The sequence below is a fragment of the Mobula birostris genome, chromosome 25 (genome assembly GCF_030028105.1).
Source record: "Mobula birostris isolate sMobBir1 chromosome 25, sMobBir1.hap1, whole genome shotgun sequence".
Taxonomy (NCBI): domain Eukaryota; kingdom Metazoa; phylum Chordata; class Chondrichthyes; order Myliobatiformes; family Myliobatidae; genus Mobula; species Mobula birostris.
In genome coordinates, this window is record NC_092394.1 from 30,523,573 (window position 1) to 30,541,521 (window position 17,949).

General features: G+C 42.6%; 1 protein-coding gene across 2 annotated transcripts in view; it reads right to left on the minus strand.

The window, feature by feature from the left end:
* The window catches only part of dhrs11a (dehydrogenase/reductase 11a), a 107,389-nt gene extending 90,864 nt beyond the window's left edge, over positions 1-16,525 (minus strand). Inside the window, exon 1 of one of the 2 annotated variants that reach the window (XM_072242885.1) lies at positions 15,978-16,525. In XM_072242885.1, the coding sequence (XP_072098986.1) occupies positions 15,978-16,109 (132 nt within the window). In that variant the 5' untranslated portion in view covers positions 16,110-16,525. The remainder of the gene's footprint in view (positions 1-15,977) is intronic. The other variant, XM_072242884.1, reaches the window with a different exon arrangement.
* Positions 16,526-17,949: the final 1,424 nt, after the last annotated feature.

The following is a 17,949-nucleotide window of genomic DNA, read 5'->3' on the forward strand; positions in this document are numbered from 1 at the left end:
TCCATAGGATGTTTATCAGTAAATTCACATTACTGAAACAGCTGTTGCCAATTAAATGCAACACTCAATAAAACACACCACGACTTTGCCCAATAACGGTATTAACCATGATTAGTTTAAACAACTCAATGATGCACCGTCTAGTTCAAAAATCACTCAACCCTTTGATTTCACAACCTTAAAGTTCAGAGTTACACAACATTAATTACTTTAACATCCAAAATATACCACTTGCCTTTATATATTACCCAATCTAGAAGAACTCAGCCAGAGTTCAACTTGGTAAATTCTTCTCAGAATTTCAGACCCAGGATCATAGCCTTCAGTGGTTACTCTTTGGAGTCACTGCCGCTGATCATCTTGCAAGGCACCCTTTAAAATATATTTCTTCACATACTTTCTTAGTTCTTTATGGCCCATTACACGGGCCCATTTCCAGTCCTGATCCACATATGTACGTGTGGATCAGAACTTCATCAAATCTCCGCGAGCAGCATCTGAGCATTGCTTCAATGAGTTTGTCCATCAGAAAAGGTGTCTGTTTTGCTTTTGAAATTTACTGTTCTTCAGCTGGCTATCAGCTCCCAGAACACGACTACTCAGTGGCCAGTTTCAGCTCATAGATCTGGGTTGACACAATTCTACTTGCAGTAAGACTGATCAGCAGTCAATAGGGTGACCTCCTTTACTGCGTTCTTTGTTCTGTGTTTCCCAGATCTCTCCCTTCCTAGGAAGCAAAATGTCTTCCCAGGACCTCGCCAGCTGCTGCACACTGGAACATTTGAATGCTATTAAATATAATCAGATCTGTTGCATCATTAATCTAAAATCACCCCACACTTGGGCCAGTGGTCACTGCTTCTTTTCCAGCTTAAAACTCCAGGTTAATATTTCTTCAGGAGTCTAACATCGTTTTTAAAGCACTTCGTAATTCTCTCAACGCACAAAAGCATGTTAGTTTATTTATATTCTCTTAATTCCTTTTAAAGATAGCAGCAGCACTATTTACCCAGTTTCTTCCAAGTGCATTTCTCCATATTTGCTTATGATTAAGTTGGGCTGCATCTTGTGTCGGCTCTCCGATTCCCTGTAACTGATCTTCTCAACGTTCCTGTTAATATAGACTATTCTTCTATCACCCACCAGAACTAAACGCAATTTACAATGGCCAGTCGCAACAGCCAATATGAAATTTGGTCCCATGTAGTCACAAGGAGAAGATGCAAACTCTATAGTCAAAATAGCACTGGAGATCAGAATTCCCACCCCCTCCCAGGTTGGTGGAGTTGGAATTCAACTAAAGTACCTGCAGCTCTGCTGTGCTTTCAAATTTAACCTTCATCTCTATCCATTACACTTAACATAGAAAACAAACACAAATAAAGCACAGTGATCTTTATCAAATGTTGCTTCTACTGTTGGCATGATTTGTATTTTTTTTTCTTTCTCTGCATATTAGGGGTTGCCCTTTTTTTTGGGTGCTATCAGGTTTCTTGCTTTCTGGCTGCCTGTAAGCAGACAAATCTCAAGGCTGTATAATTTATACGTTCTTTGGTAATAAATATACTTTGGATCTTTGAAATAATTAAAAGGTTCACTGCTATAATTTACAATTATTCAACCTTGAGTACATCGATGACCTTTTACTGAACATTAATCACAATTTTTAAATATAGTCTGCAGTTTAATCGCAGTTAGAAAGTGTGATCACTGCCCTTAGCAGAATTTACAGAAAGCAGAGAGTTATATAAAAGGGACAAAAATTACTAACTAGTATGTTTAAGCAGAAAAGGAGACACTGAGCACTGATATGAGATTGGGCTAACTGCAGATTTATGCTAAATGATGCAACAGATTTGATATTCATAGCACATTAAATTCAATTTCCGTACTCTGCGTGATACACAAGTAACACACATTTTACTACAATGGCCAGTAGGGACAGGTACACACAGATCATCTACTAAGTAGTTAGTTCGAGTGGCACATATTAAACACACACTGATGCAACCTGAAATGACCCATTGAGGCAAGAGCTGTTAAAAACTGCATTTCTGCAGTAGCTTACGTCAGTCTGATACAGCAATTTGAATTTCACAACAGGACAAAATTACTCCCATTTTGAAAGCCTCAGGGACGCACTGGTAATGAAATACTAGGTAATCTATGATGTGCATCTCATGGCATAACAGTCCCAGACATCATGTGATCATCATCCGATGTCTTGATTGTGAAGCTGCTAGACTAACATCATCAGCAACAGCAGAATCATGAGTCTGGGAGTGTCCTGTAATATTCCCAGAATCCTATCATGATCCAACAGCTCTTGAATACAAGTTGAAATATTCCTCAACGATTTAGTAGTACTTAGCTGCTTAAGAAGCTGCTTCTAACCATGTAGAAATCCTGAATCTTAATTTTTTTCTAACTATATTAAAGGTGTAGCTTCCTGAAGTAATGCTATTCTAAAATTACACCTGTGCAAGAAGGTCGATGAAAATAACTATACTAGCAATAAATGTTCAATAATTTTGTTGCCACCCACCCCACCAATTGCACACCATCCCAAAGACCAATGAGATATACAAAGAATTTATTTCCTAATGCTGAGTCACATCCTGCAAATAGAGTTGGAAATTTTATCAATAAATAGATCATAATCATTTTTTTTTTGCATGTGTCACAGAGGTCTTGCTACCTTCTCACAATATTGTTTAAAAAGCTGATTGTTCCCATCTTTTTTCGTTTTTGTACCACTTTTGTTTGGCTTGATCTAACTTTCTGACTGTCCCACAGGAGCATGATGGCACAAAAATGATTTCAGCTCCAGAGAGGCAAGTTTGATCCAAAACTGAGGTGCTGTCACATGATCACAATGTTTTCCAACACTGCTCCATTTCCTCTCAAAAACATGTTGTTTGGTTAATTGTTTGGAAATTACCCATTATGTAGGTAGATACATCAAAAGAGGTGTTGATAGATGTGACAGTCAAAAAGTTGTAGGGTATAGGAATGGGACTGATGGGACGACTTCTACAGGGAACTAGCAGCATTGATAGAGGGGCTGAATGCCTTCCTTCTACATCACAATAAACCAATTATGATATTTAAAAATAAATTAATGTATAATAAAAACAAAAAAGAAACGAAGCAACTATATTCAAATTTATTTTCTAACCTAAAGTTGGGAAAGAATTTCAAGAAGGCTCAAGATTTTTGTGATGATTTGTTCTGTTAAATGTAATTCAATTGAATTTTTAACCTTTAACGTCGCTTATGAAAATGAAAACCTAAATAAGGCAAAGAAAATAGAGTCTTAAGAGGGCAGGAATAGTCCATGTAGTTCCATAAACCTGGACTGTATCTGATCACTGGCTTCAGTTTCACTTTCACACCTATCCCCAAAAACACAGGATTCCCCTGGAGACCAAAGCTTTCAGAGGGTTGTACGTAGCTGGCTGTGCCTGCTAAGCTGATTTATTAAATACTATTCAAACAAAATGAGCACTCACTAGCAAATTAGGCAATCCTCACATTTTAAAAAATATTGAATCTTTGTGAATCTTTTCTGCATAGACACTAGTTCAATCACATTTTTCCTGTAATATGATCATACTAGATTTTATGCAGAGTTGCCACCAAAAATATTAATATCAAATAAAACATCATCTAAAAGTGCCAACAACAGGAATTCTGCAGATGCTGGAAATTCAAGCAACACACATCAAAGTTGCTGGTGAACGCAGCAGGCCAAGCAGCATCTGTAGGAAGAGGTGCAGTCGACGTTTCAGGCCGAGACCCTTCGTCAGGACTAACTGAAGGAAGAATGAGTAAGGGATTTGAAAGTTGGAGGGGGAGGGGGAGATCCAAAATGATAGGAGAAGACAGGAGGGGGAGGGATAGAGCCAAGAGCTGGACAGGTGATAGGCAAAAGGGGATACGAGAGGATCATGGGACAGGAGGTCTGGGAAGAAAGATGGGGGGGGGGGACCCAGAGGATGGGCAAGAGGTATATTCAGAGGGACAGAGGGAGAAAAAGGAGAGTGAGAGAAAGAATGTGTGCATAAAAATAAGTAACAGATGGGGTACGAGGGGGAGGTGGGGCCTAGCGGAAGTTAGAGAAGTCGATATTCATGCTATCAGGTTGGAGGCTACCCAGACGGAATATAAGGTGTTGAGATGTCTTCCTTTTTTAAAGAAAGGGGCTTCCCTTCCTCCACTATCAACTCTGCTCTTAAACGCATCTCCCCCATTTCACGTACATCTGCTCTCACTCCATCATCCCGCCACCCCACTAGGAATAGGGTTCCCCTGGTCCTCACCTACCACCCCACCAGCCTCCGGGTCCAACATATTATTCTCCGTAACTTCCACCACCTCCAACGGGATCCCACCACTAAGCACATCTTTCCCTCCCCCCCTCTCTCTGCATTCCGCAGGGATCGCTCCCTACACAACTCCCTTGTCCATTCGTCCCCCCCATCCCTCCCCACTGATCTCCCTCCTGGCACTTATCCGTGTAAGCGGAACAAGTGCTACACATGCCCTTACACTTCCTCCCTTACCACCATTCAGGGCCCCAAACAGTCCTTCCAGGTGAGGCAACACTTCACCTGTGAGTCGACTGGGGTGATATACTGCGTCCTGTGCTCCCGATGTGGCCTTTTATATATTGGCGAGACCCGATGCAGACTGGGAGACCGCTTTGCTGAACATCTACGCTCTGTCCACCAGAGAAAGCAGGATCTCCCAGTGGCCACACATTTTAATTCCACATCCCATTCCCATTCTGACATGTCTATCCACAGCCTCCTCTACTGTAAAGATGAAGCCACACTCAGGTTGGAGGAACAACACCTTATATTCCGTCTGGGTAGCCTCCAACCTGATGGCATGAACATCGACTTCTCTAACTTCCGCTAGGCCCCACCTCCCCCTCGTACCCTATCTGTTACTTATTTTTATGCATACGTTCTTTCTCTCACTCTCCTTTTTCTCCCTCTGAATATACCTCTTGCCCATCCTCTGGGTCCCCCCCCCTGTCTTTCTTCCCGGACCTGTCCCATGATCCTCTCGTATCCCCTTTTGCCTATCACCTGTCCAGCTCTTGGCTCTATCCCTCCCCACTCCTGTCTTCTCCTATCATTTTGGATCTCCCCCTCCCCTTCCAACTTTCAAATCCCTTACTCACTCTTCCTTCAGTTAGTCCTGACGAAGGGTCTCGGCCTGAAACGTCGACTGCACCTCTTCCTACAGATGCTGCTTGGCCTGCTGTGTTCACCAGCAACTTTGATGTGTGTTGTTTATCTAAAAGCGCCTCTTAGCAAAGTAATATGTTAATTTGATGTGATCTTATAATTAAATACAAACCACTTTAACTACAAAGGAGCCTAAACTCAGATGAACGCATCCATGAAATCACGGCAGGATGGCAAATCGGATCTGAAATTGACATTGATAAGAGGTAAAGGGTGATGGTCAGTTACTTTTGTGATCACTGGCCGTTGGCCAGTGGTGGACCACAGAGAATAGAGCCAACAGCATCTTCTTCATTTTTACACATCAACAATCATGAATGCAGGAGAGGCAGAATACACGAAGATTGAAGGTTTTATGGATAGCGAGGGAGGCAGACTTTGGCTACAGCTGGTAAAATGGGTAGAGAAATGGGAGATGGAATTTAACCCTGAAACATGAAGGCGTTACTTACAGGAGGGTTGATCAAGTTAGGATGTACACAATGGATATGCCTGAGGAAATAACAAAGAATAGACTGACCTCTCCAAGGATCCCTAAAGGCAGCTCAACAAGTAGATAAAAAGTGGTTAATAAAAGCATACCTGTTACTTTACTTCATTAGCGAGAGGGTAGAAAATAAAGAGTGATATTATAACACCATTTAGGCTGCAGCCTAAGGACACTGTAGGCCGGCCAGTGACGTAATGGCATCCGCACCAAGACTTCGAGGTGAGTGCTCCCAGGTTCGAATCTGGCCGGCTCCTTGCACGCTTTCCACATGTGCTGGTTGAGCGTTGAGCTGACAACTTGGCCTCATAAAAACAGACAAATAAAAAGAATGCTAAAGAAATGGAAAGGTTGCCACGCAATGCACAGAGAGGAGCAAGAATAACAACTCGATGAGAAAATCTGCAGATGTTAGAAACCCAAAGCAACAACAAATTGTTCATTTTGACAGATGCTGCCTGCTAAGGACATTGTGCAATTCTGTTTGCCACATACCTGAAAGGGTGCAATTGCTATGGAAGGTGCTGAGCAGATTCAACATGCTTCCATCAGCGATAAACTGCTTCAGCTACAAGACTAGATAGCCTGGATTTGTTTTCCTTGGAGAGGAAAAGGCTGAAATAAGAGGTTTAAGGTAAAGCATAGGAAATACGAAGAAAGGGTAAGAGGTTAAGATAACGAAGGCATCATCTTTCAAGTTAGCACAATAGAATTACCAGGCATTTGTCTCCAAAACCACCCTATCTTTAACGTCTATTTCCTACACCAGTTCTCCAAATGACAAAGAAAGATAATAACCTATCAAAACATCTTAGTGGAAGATGAAATAGGAACCATGGAATACAGTACTAGGAAAAAGGAATATGAAACAATAGGGTAAGATGAGACAATACACACCAATCCTCAGAGTGATCAAAAGTGGAGAGAGTGAGCAATCTCAAATTCCTGGGTATTAATATCCCTGAGGACCAAACCTGGTCCCAACATATCAATGCAGCTATAAAGAAGGTAAGATAACGGCTATATTTCATTAGGAGTTCGAGGAGATTTGGTGTGTCACCTGAAACGCAAATTTCTACAGATGTACCATGGAGAATATTCTAACTGGCTGCATCACCATCTGGTAGGGGGGTTGGGGAGTTACTGCACAGGATCAAAGTAAACTGCAGAGAAACTGTAAGATTAGTCAGCTCCAACACAGGTACTAGCCTCTGCCGTATCCAAGACAACTTCAAGGAGCACTGCCTCAAAAGTGGTATTGTGCTGCTGCTACAGAGTAACAAACTTCATGACGTATGTCGATGATATTAAACCTGATTCTAACTCTGGACCCAATGTACAAAGACATAACGTAACTCTCATTATGCAAAAAAAATTATGCATGGCACTCTATTAAAACAGCACTCCATTAGTACAAAGCACAAATTCAAAATATTGTAGATAAAAGGTAAATGGGTATTAATGTTCAAAAATTGTTCATTTAATTTTAATCTCATACATGTTAGTTACCGTGTTCTCATGGCATACGAAATTTCAAAAATCTCTATTCTTGATTCTCAACTCCTGTGAAAAATCCCTGTATAATCTCATGTCAGTCAAGTGAGTCGTCTAAAATACAATCATCATTTGGGTTCATGCTTGGCTTGAATAGATTCAAAACTAGGTTGGCAAACAATTCTCTAACACTCACTCCTATTTCAGAGAGCAGCACTTCAACCAAAGTGGGGCGATTTGACTCTTGCAGTGACTCTCTGTGGCAATTACATTGGTTTTCTTTCTGGAAGAAGAACACAACTGCCATATCACTTCGATCCTTCTGCTCCCAGACACAGGGCTCACGTCTATGACTATGTGAAGTGTCTCTCTGAAAGTTTTATAACTTCAGTAGAAATACCACCTTCTCTTATGGTTTCAATATCTTTCTTTTCATTTATGCCTTCTCAATTTGTTGAACTGGGCAGCAATAGGTTGAAAAATAAGTGACTAAATCACGCTCTTCTCCCCTTGGTGTCATCACAGTGCTAACATTTTAAAAGGATGGTACTACCTGGGATGATGTTGGTCAATGGAACAGGCAGAATTTCAGATGACCACCATTCAGGTTGGAACTAAGGAACAGATGATTAACTATATAATTCCCACATTTGTTCATCTCAAACTGTCATGCCTCATCCAAGATTTTTGCAGATCCTCAAACAGTAACTATTCAATCTTCAATCATACACAAATATTAGCACAAAAAGACTCACTGGTTGAGTAACTTCACAGCAAACTGCTTTTCTGTAATTTTGTAAGTATTAATTGTTGTAATGTGAACAAAGTCACAGAGAGAGACTGAGGTTAGTGGATACAGAAGTGGTTTATTCAACAAAATGAGACAGAAGTGGTTTATTCAACAAAATGAGACACTCTCTGGAGGAAGAGGACTGCCTGTCCCTATATTATTTGACATTGTATATGCTAAAGATCAAAGGACAATTCTATATTTACAATGTATCTACAATCCTTCCTCTGAATTACATACAATTTTCACGCCGCCTTCTTCACAACCACACTCCAGACACCCAAAATTCAATGTTAATCCAGGACTTCATTTTAATTTTAATCTACAATCCACATTCAGATCTAAAGATTGGCTGTTGAAGTTAATATCCTAACTCCTCAAAACACTCTAACATTAATTACAAAGCATCCACAATGATCAGTGCTTTAAAAGAGAATCATTGGTGTTCCCCGATCAGAAACTTTAGTAAGCAGCAAACAAAAGGAACTGAAATCTCAGATAGAGAAAACATTATTGTCTTTATTTAAAGCTAGAAAATTGAAGCTGGGAGGAAAGATGGGAACAAGCAGTGCAAAGGGAGACTTAATCAAGAATGGATAAAATTATGCAGTACCCTAGGTAAAACTGTCCTTATAAAAGAGGTCCAACAAGAGGTCAAAGCTGTGGAATTCAAGATCAGAAAAGGTGGTAGTGCTCTGGAACATACTGCATGAAAAGAAATTGGAGACAATATCCTTCAAATTTAACAGGTACTTGATAAATCTACAAGGGTATATACTTGACTCAAAATACATAACTCGAATGGAAAGCACTTTTTCCAATTTCCTGTTGTGAATATACAAAAGCTCACAAGTCTGAAAACAATGTTTTTCATTCCCCATTGCATTGTTCCACACACCTCCCCACCTCGAGCCTGTTCCAATATTTCATCTAAAGCTACACCACATGCTTTGATCCAAACTAGCACATTGAAAACTTACAAATCTCATCAAACAGGCAGTGCTTCAATGATTCATCATAATAAACAGTTCTACATCACTCCCTGTCACAGCAGATATGGAAAATGGGTAAATGATTGGGACCAGTTCCAACATACACTCCAAATATACTCCACAAACTGGCTCAATAACTTGTTTAACAATGCAAAGTCAGCAGCTCTGGGTTCTGGTCTGGAGCTAAATCAGATCAATGAAGGGAAACAACATATCCAATATTCACATCCATAGCTGGAGGCTTGTTGCTTCCAGCAGTTAATTCTCTGCTGACCTCACCAGTCTCATGGCCAATCAAACAATGGCATTATTCCCAAATCTATGGATAACAATGGAGCTGATATACAACCAGGTTAATCAACTTTTTCACTTACGTGTATACTTCAGCAAAATATATATTTGTGTCCTTTGTTCTCTGTTCTTCAACATATCTCAGGTCTCTATTATTCACTGCTCCAAAATGCATTACTCTGCAGTTCATTGAATTCCTTTGCCCACTTTCCCAAGATCAGCTTGTAACCTTCTTCACTCTCCACTACACCACCAATGCTGGTGCCACCCACGTTCTTATTGAAATCATTAATATAGACTGCTTATCACAGGGAATGCAGCATCCGTGGTACAGCAATGGTCACAGGCCTCCAGTATAAATAAAAACAGTGCTCCACTATCATTCTCCAACTCCTTCCACAAAGCCAACATTGTATCCAACAGGCCCATGTGATCAAATCTAATCTAACCCTCTGGACTAACCTATCATGTTGGACCTTGTACAAGACCATGCTAAAGTCCATATGGACAACATCTACCCGCGCGCTCCGGTCAATCCTCTTGGTCATCTCTTCAAAAAAAAAACTTGAATTCATGAGCCATAATTTTCCACACAAAACCATGCAGATTACTCTTCACCAGTCTTTGCTTTTCCAAATACAGATAAAGCCCGTCTCTCGAAATCCGCTCCAGTAACTTCTCCACCTTTGATGTCAGCTAGCCTCCAGCATTCAGGTACCTCACCCACTGTTAAAAGTATTCTTGCCAATACCTCAGCAATTTCTTCCCTTGATTCTCACAATGTCCTAGGACACACTTGGTCAGGGCCCAGTAATTTATCTACTATTGGACACCTTAAGACCACCAACACCACCTCATTTGTAATGTCAATATATTTCACAACATTGCTGTTCTCTTTCCTGAACACCCTACTTTCTAAAATCCTTCCCACTGTGAATACAGATGAGAAGAGTATGCACTTAAGATCTCAGCCATCTCCCACACTTCCACATGAAGACAATCAAGCTCGAGAATCTACTATTCTCTCTCTAATTACCCCTTTGCTCTTATGGAAATGTTTTAGGATTGGCCTTTACCTTGTCTGATAAAATAATCTCTTAATCCTGTTTTGCCCTTCTGATTTTCTCAGGCATATGTCTACATCATTTATGCTTCAAGGGACTTGCTTGATCCCAGCCACCTGTATCTGACATATTACTCATTTGTATACAAATCCAAGTTGCCTATATTTACTGGCCAATTTTAATTCCTTGTCCCAAACGTTAATAGTCTTGTTTTTATAATTCTTGGAGTGAATTTCCATCAAACATCTCAGAATTAAGTTTATTGTCACTGACATGTCATGAGGTTTGTTCCGTTAAAAAACTAAGTTATATGAAAAATGAACTAAATAGATAGTGCAAAGCAGGAATAGTGAGGTAGTGTTCATGGACCATTCAGAAATTCGATAGTGGAATGGTGGAAGCTGTTCATAAAACATTGAGTGTGGGTTTTAAGGTTCCTGTCCCTCCTTCCTGACGGTAGTAATGAGAAGACATAGGAGTAGAATTAACCTATTCAGCCCATCAAGTCTGCTCTGACATTTCATCATGGCTGATTTATTATCCCTTTCAACCCCATTCTCTTGCTTTTCCCCGTAATCTTTGATGCACTAACTAATCAAGAACTTCTCAACTTCCACGTTAAATATACCAAATAACTTGGCCTCCACAGTTGTCTGTGGCAACGAATTCCACAGATTCCTCTGACTAAGGAAATTCCTTCTCATCTGTTCTAAAGGGACATCCCTCTATTCTGAGGCTGTGCCCTCTGGTCCAAGACTCCCCCACTATATACCCCTCTCCACGTCCACTCTATCTAGGCCTTTCAATATTCGACAGGTTTCAATGGCATCCCCCCTCATTCTTCTAAACTCCTGCCAGTACAGGCCCGAAACCATTAAATGATCCTATGTTAACCCTTTCATTCCCAGAATCATTCTCGCAAACCTCCTCTGGACACTCCCCAATGCCAGCAGACCTTTTCTTCAATAAGGGGCCCAAAACTGCTCACAATACTCCCAGGATCAGTCTAATCAATGCCTTATAAAACTTCAGCATCACATTCTTGCTTTTATATTCTCGCTTTCTCGAAATGTCCAGGATGCTGAGGGTTCTTAATGATGGCTGCTCCCTCTTTGAGCCACCACCTTTTGAAGATACCCTCTTGTGCACGTGATGGAACCAACTGATTCTACAATGCTCTGCAGCCTCTTGTGATCCTGGGCATTGCAGCTTCTGTACAGAGATTGGCCATCATTTCCCCATGCACCCCATCACCAATCCCCCAAATGTCCACAGCCATCAATTCTCACTTGCAAGCAATAAATCACTTAGCAGTTACTTATTGCCAGAGTTTGATTTACAGTTAGATACGACTTTCTTTGACTATAGGGTCTGAATAATGCTTTTGGAAGAAGCAGTGTTCTATGTTCTAAATTAGTTCAATCAACCAAATATAGTGAGAGGGTCCTTTTCACAACAGTGTTTATAAAACACAAAACCAATATAATTTTTCCACTTTAAAAAAGTTATTCTAACCAATGTAATTTGATAAACAGAAGTGTCTGCTGTGTACCCATTTCTCCTGTTTATTATTTAATGATCTGATGCACGTCCAATGTCTGGTCCCTGAAATAGGTACTACAGATTAAATCACAAACAAGAGAAAATCTGCTGCTGCTGGAGATCCAAGCATACACACAAAATGCTGGAGGAACTCAGCAGGCCAGGCAGCATCTAAAGAAGAGTCCTGCTGAAGGATCTTGGCCCAAAATGTCGACTGTTCACTCTTTTCCATAGACACTGCCTGACCTGCCGAGTTCCTCCAGCATTTTGCGTGCTTTACTGCAGATTAAATGCACGGTAATATCAGCAGTAGTTTTCGTAATCCTGCAGTATCAAGGCTGAGAGTGAGGAGAAGACGACACATTGTTTGGTCAATTTAAGTGGTCAGGGTGTTGGGGCCGGAGGAGAGGGACAGGCCGTTGTTTAGCTTGCTGCTCGTGAGGTTTACTCGTCTCTGTGCTGAACTGAGGCTGTGGTCTGCATCTTGGATCGGCTGTGACTGGCTTCATGGCTGTGGAGTCACCTTCGCGAGCTTCAGTTCCGAATGTCATTTACTTACTTTTATTGTTTGCTCGATTTGTTTTTTTTCCCTGCACGTTGGGTCTTTAACGGTCCTTTCTCATGGGTTCTACTGGGTTTCTTTGTTTTGTGCTGCCTGTAAGGAGACAGATCTCAAGGTTGTATAAAGTATACATACTGTGAACTTCACTGGACTCATCGTACACCACCTCCCTTCTTCACCTACGAAACTCATCTGTGCCACAGTTCCTCCCAGCAGCACTTTAATTCATCGTCACTGGTTCTAATGAAAGCAGCAATATTTTCAGCTCTTTGGTTCTCTACAACACGGTTGGCAGCTTCATTTCTCACAAGTCAAATGATTGCATTAGTAAGGGTGTAGTCTTCTGGAAAATACATTGAACAGATTCAAAGTTCAAAGTAAAATTTATTATCAGAGTACAGGCGTGTCACCACATAGAACTGTAAAATTCTTTTTCCTGCAGGCGTACTCTGCAAGTCTATAGAACAGTAACAGTAGACAGGATCAAAGAACAACAAGCTGTGCAAATATAAATAAATAGCAATAAATAATGAGCATGAAATAACAAATCAGAGTCCTTACAGTGAGAATATCGGTTGTGGGAACACCAGACACAGGATGAATGCAGTTAACCCTTCGTGTTCAAGAGCCTGATGGTTGAGGGGCAGGAACTGTTCTTATCGCACCTCCACAACAATATTCATTGGGCTCATGCAACTACTCAAAAAGACAATGCTGTATGATCAAAGTGCAGGGTTGCTCCCAATTATTTTTGCAATGAGCTCAGGAAGCGTTATGTAATACTATCCAGAGTTAGAAGTCTAATATTAGAATGACTGCTTTGGACCTTTGCATTGATTGTGACAAAAGCCTTAAAAGCTGCATTTCTCTTCCAAGTAAAAAGCAAAAGTCTGTTTCATACAATAACAAACTGGCCACAAATTCAGATCAAAGGTCTAATCTGACCGCAGAGGAAACTGCAGTGACATTCAAGACAGTTTCAGTCCGCTCGATCCAGCGTTTGTTGGTACACGAGTGCTGCGTACTTTGTATGCCTCTCTGTGGTACAGTACAAAATATTAAATGTAAGGTGTTGGAAGCTCACTCTTCCAGAACTCAACTGTGAAAGTGAAGGAACCTCACCAGAAGTTTGGGGAACAGGAAGTGACACCTGAGAACTACCGAGCCGGATGGGAAAGTTACCGCCGGTAAACTCCGCCTTTGCTCAAGCAGAATGGATGTCTGCCTCTACAGACCCAATCAGAGAAACACTTCACAACTGCAAAACGAAGAGCGGGTGAAAGATTAGCCGTGACCTTGACGGCCACTCCTACACCGACATTCAGAAGTTAGCATATCTGACATTCAAAGATAATCACCTCTGTCAAGTCATTTCGTTATATTTTTAGCTGAGTTCAGGTGTGGTTTGTTTTCCAGGGTTGGAAAAGGGTTAGTTTCTGCCGCTGTAACTAAAGAAAGCTTAATTATACGATGCTTTTTCTTTCTATGTACTGAAGCACCGAATCAGTATTTATACGCGAGCTCAGGATCTATTTGAACCGGAGTCTGTGTTATCCTTCATTGACTGCTAAATGCCATCATTGCTCCACTACTCGGACCAACACAAGCAAATGGATTTGGAGAACCATCCGCCACAAGCAGGACTTCCCGGTGGTCAAACATTTTCATTCCGATTCCCGTTCTGACGTGTCGGCCCTTGTTCCAAGATGAGGCCCACCTTCCCGGGTGGAGGAGCAACACCTTGTATTCCGTCTGGGGACCCTCCAAACTGAGGGCATGAATATAAATTTCTCCCTCCAGTAAATAAACTCCCCCCCCCCACCACCGTTTATCCTCCACTTCGACCTTTTACCTCTTCGCACCCGCCTATTCCCGCTGGGTCCCCTTCTCCTGTGATCTGCTCTCCTCTCCTAGCAGATGCCTCCTTCTCCAGCCCTTGACCTTTCCCGCCCACCTGGCTTCACCCATCACCTTCCAGCTAGCTTCCCCCCCCCCACCCTTTTTATTCGGGCTTCTTCCCACTTCCTTCTCAGCCCCGTGGAAGGGTCTCGGCCCGAAACATGCACTACAGTATCTGTTCTCCACAGATGCCGCCTGGCCTGCCGAGTTCCTCCAGCAGTTTGTGCGTGTCGCTCTGGGTCTGCAGACCTTCTCCCGTGTTTAGGATGTAGAGAACTGACAGGTTAAAACTAAGGCACAAAGGGCAAGTGTCTAAATGAGCAAATAAAAAGCCGTTTGTAACATACTTAAAGCAAAGCGAAAGAAAAATTTAAGTTCTGCACAATCTGGCATGGACAACGGGGTCTTTTAGGAATGATTCTTCTCAGTTAAATATAAAATCACTCAAAGCTGTAAACAGGTGCATAAAAGTATATCAAAAAACTGCAATACCAAGTCATAACAGCAGGAAAAATAGACAAGACAATATAACATCCCGAGCTCTAACTGTGAAAATTAGTATGTTTGTACAAAAAGTAGCTGCTTTTTGTAACTGACATAATACAGTTTATTCAGTCATTGCATGAGTAAACAAGAAAGGAATCTGTGTAAGACACTGCTCTCCACCACCCCAACGCTTTTCCCTCCGCACAAAAAAAAAGAGATAGCAAGAAGGAGATCTGAACCTGGTTGTCAGAGGGGAGGGACACTATATTCAGGAACAACTGCTTCCAACACAGCGGTTACTTTCGTGAATCCGGCTACGAGAAGAACAGGCTGCCCGCTGAGCGTTTATTGAGACAGACAGGTTGGGGGAAGTGGGAGGATGCAGATAAAGAGAAACATATTAAGAAATAATAATGCAACGGAGTAACAAATGTCAACTTGGTAAAACGACCCAAGTGTCGCTTAGACAACAGCAGCACACAATCAAATAAAAACGAAAGTAACAAAAAAAGACATGTATCGTACAATTTACGGTCGATGTATTCAACCAGCAAATGTCTGCCAATTGAATTGCACAGTAATAAAAATTTTGAGCTAAAGAAATGGTCACCTCAGTTTACAGACATCAAGGCCATTTAATTAGTGCAAAGACAATCGGCACTCGATGCGGTGAGATAAATATACTGGCCGTTCAAACAATGCTACACATAGTGCCCCTTCTGCAGCAGACGAGATGAATTCCCCTCGCTTGCAAAGGCCGTAGCTTTGTGTAGAGGCAAAGTAAACTGGAGGGAGCAGCTGACCGCGTACGATCCAGGGATTTCAAGGTAAAGTGTTGACCAGAGGGACACAGCAACCCAGTCACCGATACACCCCCACAACCCTACCACACCGGGCTGGTGATCTCACCTCCACGACCTCCGATGGTCGTGACAGATGGAACTACCCAACTTTCCAACAGTCCTTCGGCGATGAACAATTATTCCGCCGCCGGATGGGCGCGAACCCACGTCGCTCTGGGGAACACATCGCCGTCTGACAGCTCAAGCCCGGCAGCCAGAGGCGGCCTGGCTGCTGTCGGTCTATCGGCGCCGGCTTCCCCGCGTCCTTACCTCGATCTTGTCCACTCTACGGGCGCAGCCCACCACTTTCATGCCGTGCTGGACCAGGGCCCGGGCGACGGCCGCGCCGATCCCAGCCGAGGCTCCGGTAACCAGAGCCACGCGTCCGCTCCAGCGCTCCATTGCGGCCGAGTGTCAGGGGTTCCGCGGGCAAAGGCTGTGGGAGCGGGAGGACGCGGAGACGATTCCCTTCACTCGTTCGCTCTCACAACTTACAAGCCCCGGCTTCACTCCCGACAGAGTCCGCAGCACTTGGACCCGCCGCAGAGCAGGCTAGGACTTGTAGTCCTCAACGAAGCATGAGCCTTAAAAGCGTGAGGCCGTGGTGTGTCCTGGGCATTGTAGTACTCGCGATGCATGCTGGGACATAGGAAACCACTCAAGGATCAGAGGCAAGGTCCCCACCCAAAACGTCGGCAATCCCTCCCCTCGACTCGCACCGGGATCGTTCCCTTTTGCTCCAGATTCCAGTATCATGCGAGCGTACTCAACCACCTCTGAGGCCGGGACGTGGTATTCTTATTAAGTGGAAATTTATAGAGGATCATAACTCCAGCAAAGCCCAAAAAAAAGCACTACATATTTCTGCGCAGGCGCAAGGTTAGCAGACGCCCTACTCCCCACCCTGGGGCTGATACTTGATGCCAAGGGGGAGGCGTGTCTGTGCTCATCACAGCGGGAGACGCAGAAATAACTCAGTTTCTGAGAAGGGTAAGATTACACCACTTCGGTGGGTGAAGTTTTGTGAACAGATAACCCTCCCCCTCCCCTTTAAATCTTGTTACAAATAACTTCGCCGGGCTGCAAAAACTGGATGGAAAGGGTTACTTATGTTCAGAGTAAATTTGTCATCAAAGTGTTTGTATATTACCATATACTAACGAGATTCATTTTCTTGCAAGTACTTATAGGAGAAAAATAAAGTCAAATATAATCTTCCAAAAACTGCACATAAACAAAGACCGATAAACATCCAATGTGCAAAAAAAACTTTATTTTTTAAAAAACTGAATACATGAGACCTGGAGTCCTTGAAAATAAATCTGAAAGTTGAGAGTTGCTGTCAGTGAGGTTCGGCAGCCTGATTGTAATAAGGAAATAACTTTGGGTTTTGGGTATTTGATCCTCCACAATATTCCGCGTGGTTCCGAATACACACTTAAACTAAATTTAAACTGGAGGTGCCAGTGTTTTTTTTACGAGGTCGAATTGCGAGCTCGATATAGAACGCGCTCGGAAGTGGTCTGTCACTGGATCGAACTCGGGAACCTCCGTTCTCGAGCCCGGCGCTGATCTCACTGCGCCACCAGCCGACCAAACTTGGCGGTTTGGGACTTGAGGCCAATGCCTCCTGCCCAATGGTAGCATGGCCTGGATGGTGGGGATATTTATTGACCGATGCTGCTTTCTTGTAACAGTGCTCCATGAAAATGTAGTCAATGGTGGGGAGGACTTTGCCTGCAATGGACCACTTTCTGTAGTCTTTTCCAGTCCCGGACAGAGGTGTTCCCATACCAAGCAGAGATGCAACCAGTACGGACGCTCTCCACTGCATATCTATAGAAGATTGTCCAAGTCTTTGGTGGCACAAACTTCTCAGAAAGTAGAAGCGCTACTGTGCCTTCTTTGTAATGGCATTGTAGCACAGCGGTTAGCGTTATCACTTTACAGTCTCAACAATCGACAATCAGGGTTCAATTCCCACCACTGTGTACAGTTCTCCCTGTGACTATGTGGGTTCCCTCCGCGTGCGCTGGTGTCTTCCTGCATTCTAAAGACGTACAGGTTCGGGTCAGTAAGCTGTGGACATGTGGAAGCGTATTGACACTTGCAGGCTGCCCCCCTTGTTGATCTAACTTGATGCAAATGGTGCCTTTCACTCTATGTTTTAATGTAAATATGAAAAATAAATCTTTATATGCTAGTCCAGGACAGATCCTCTGATATATTAACGCCAAGGGAT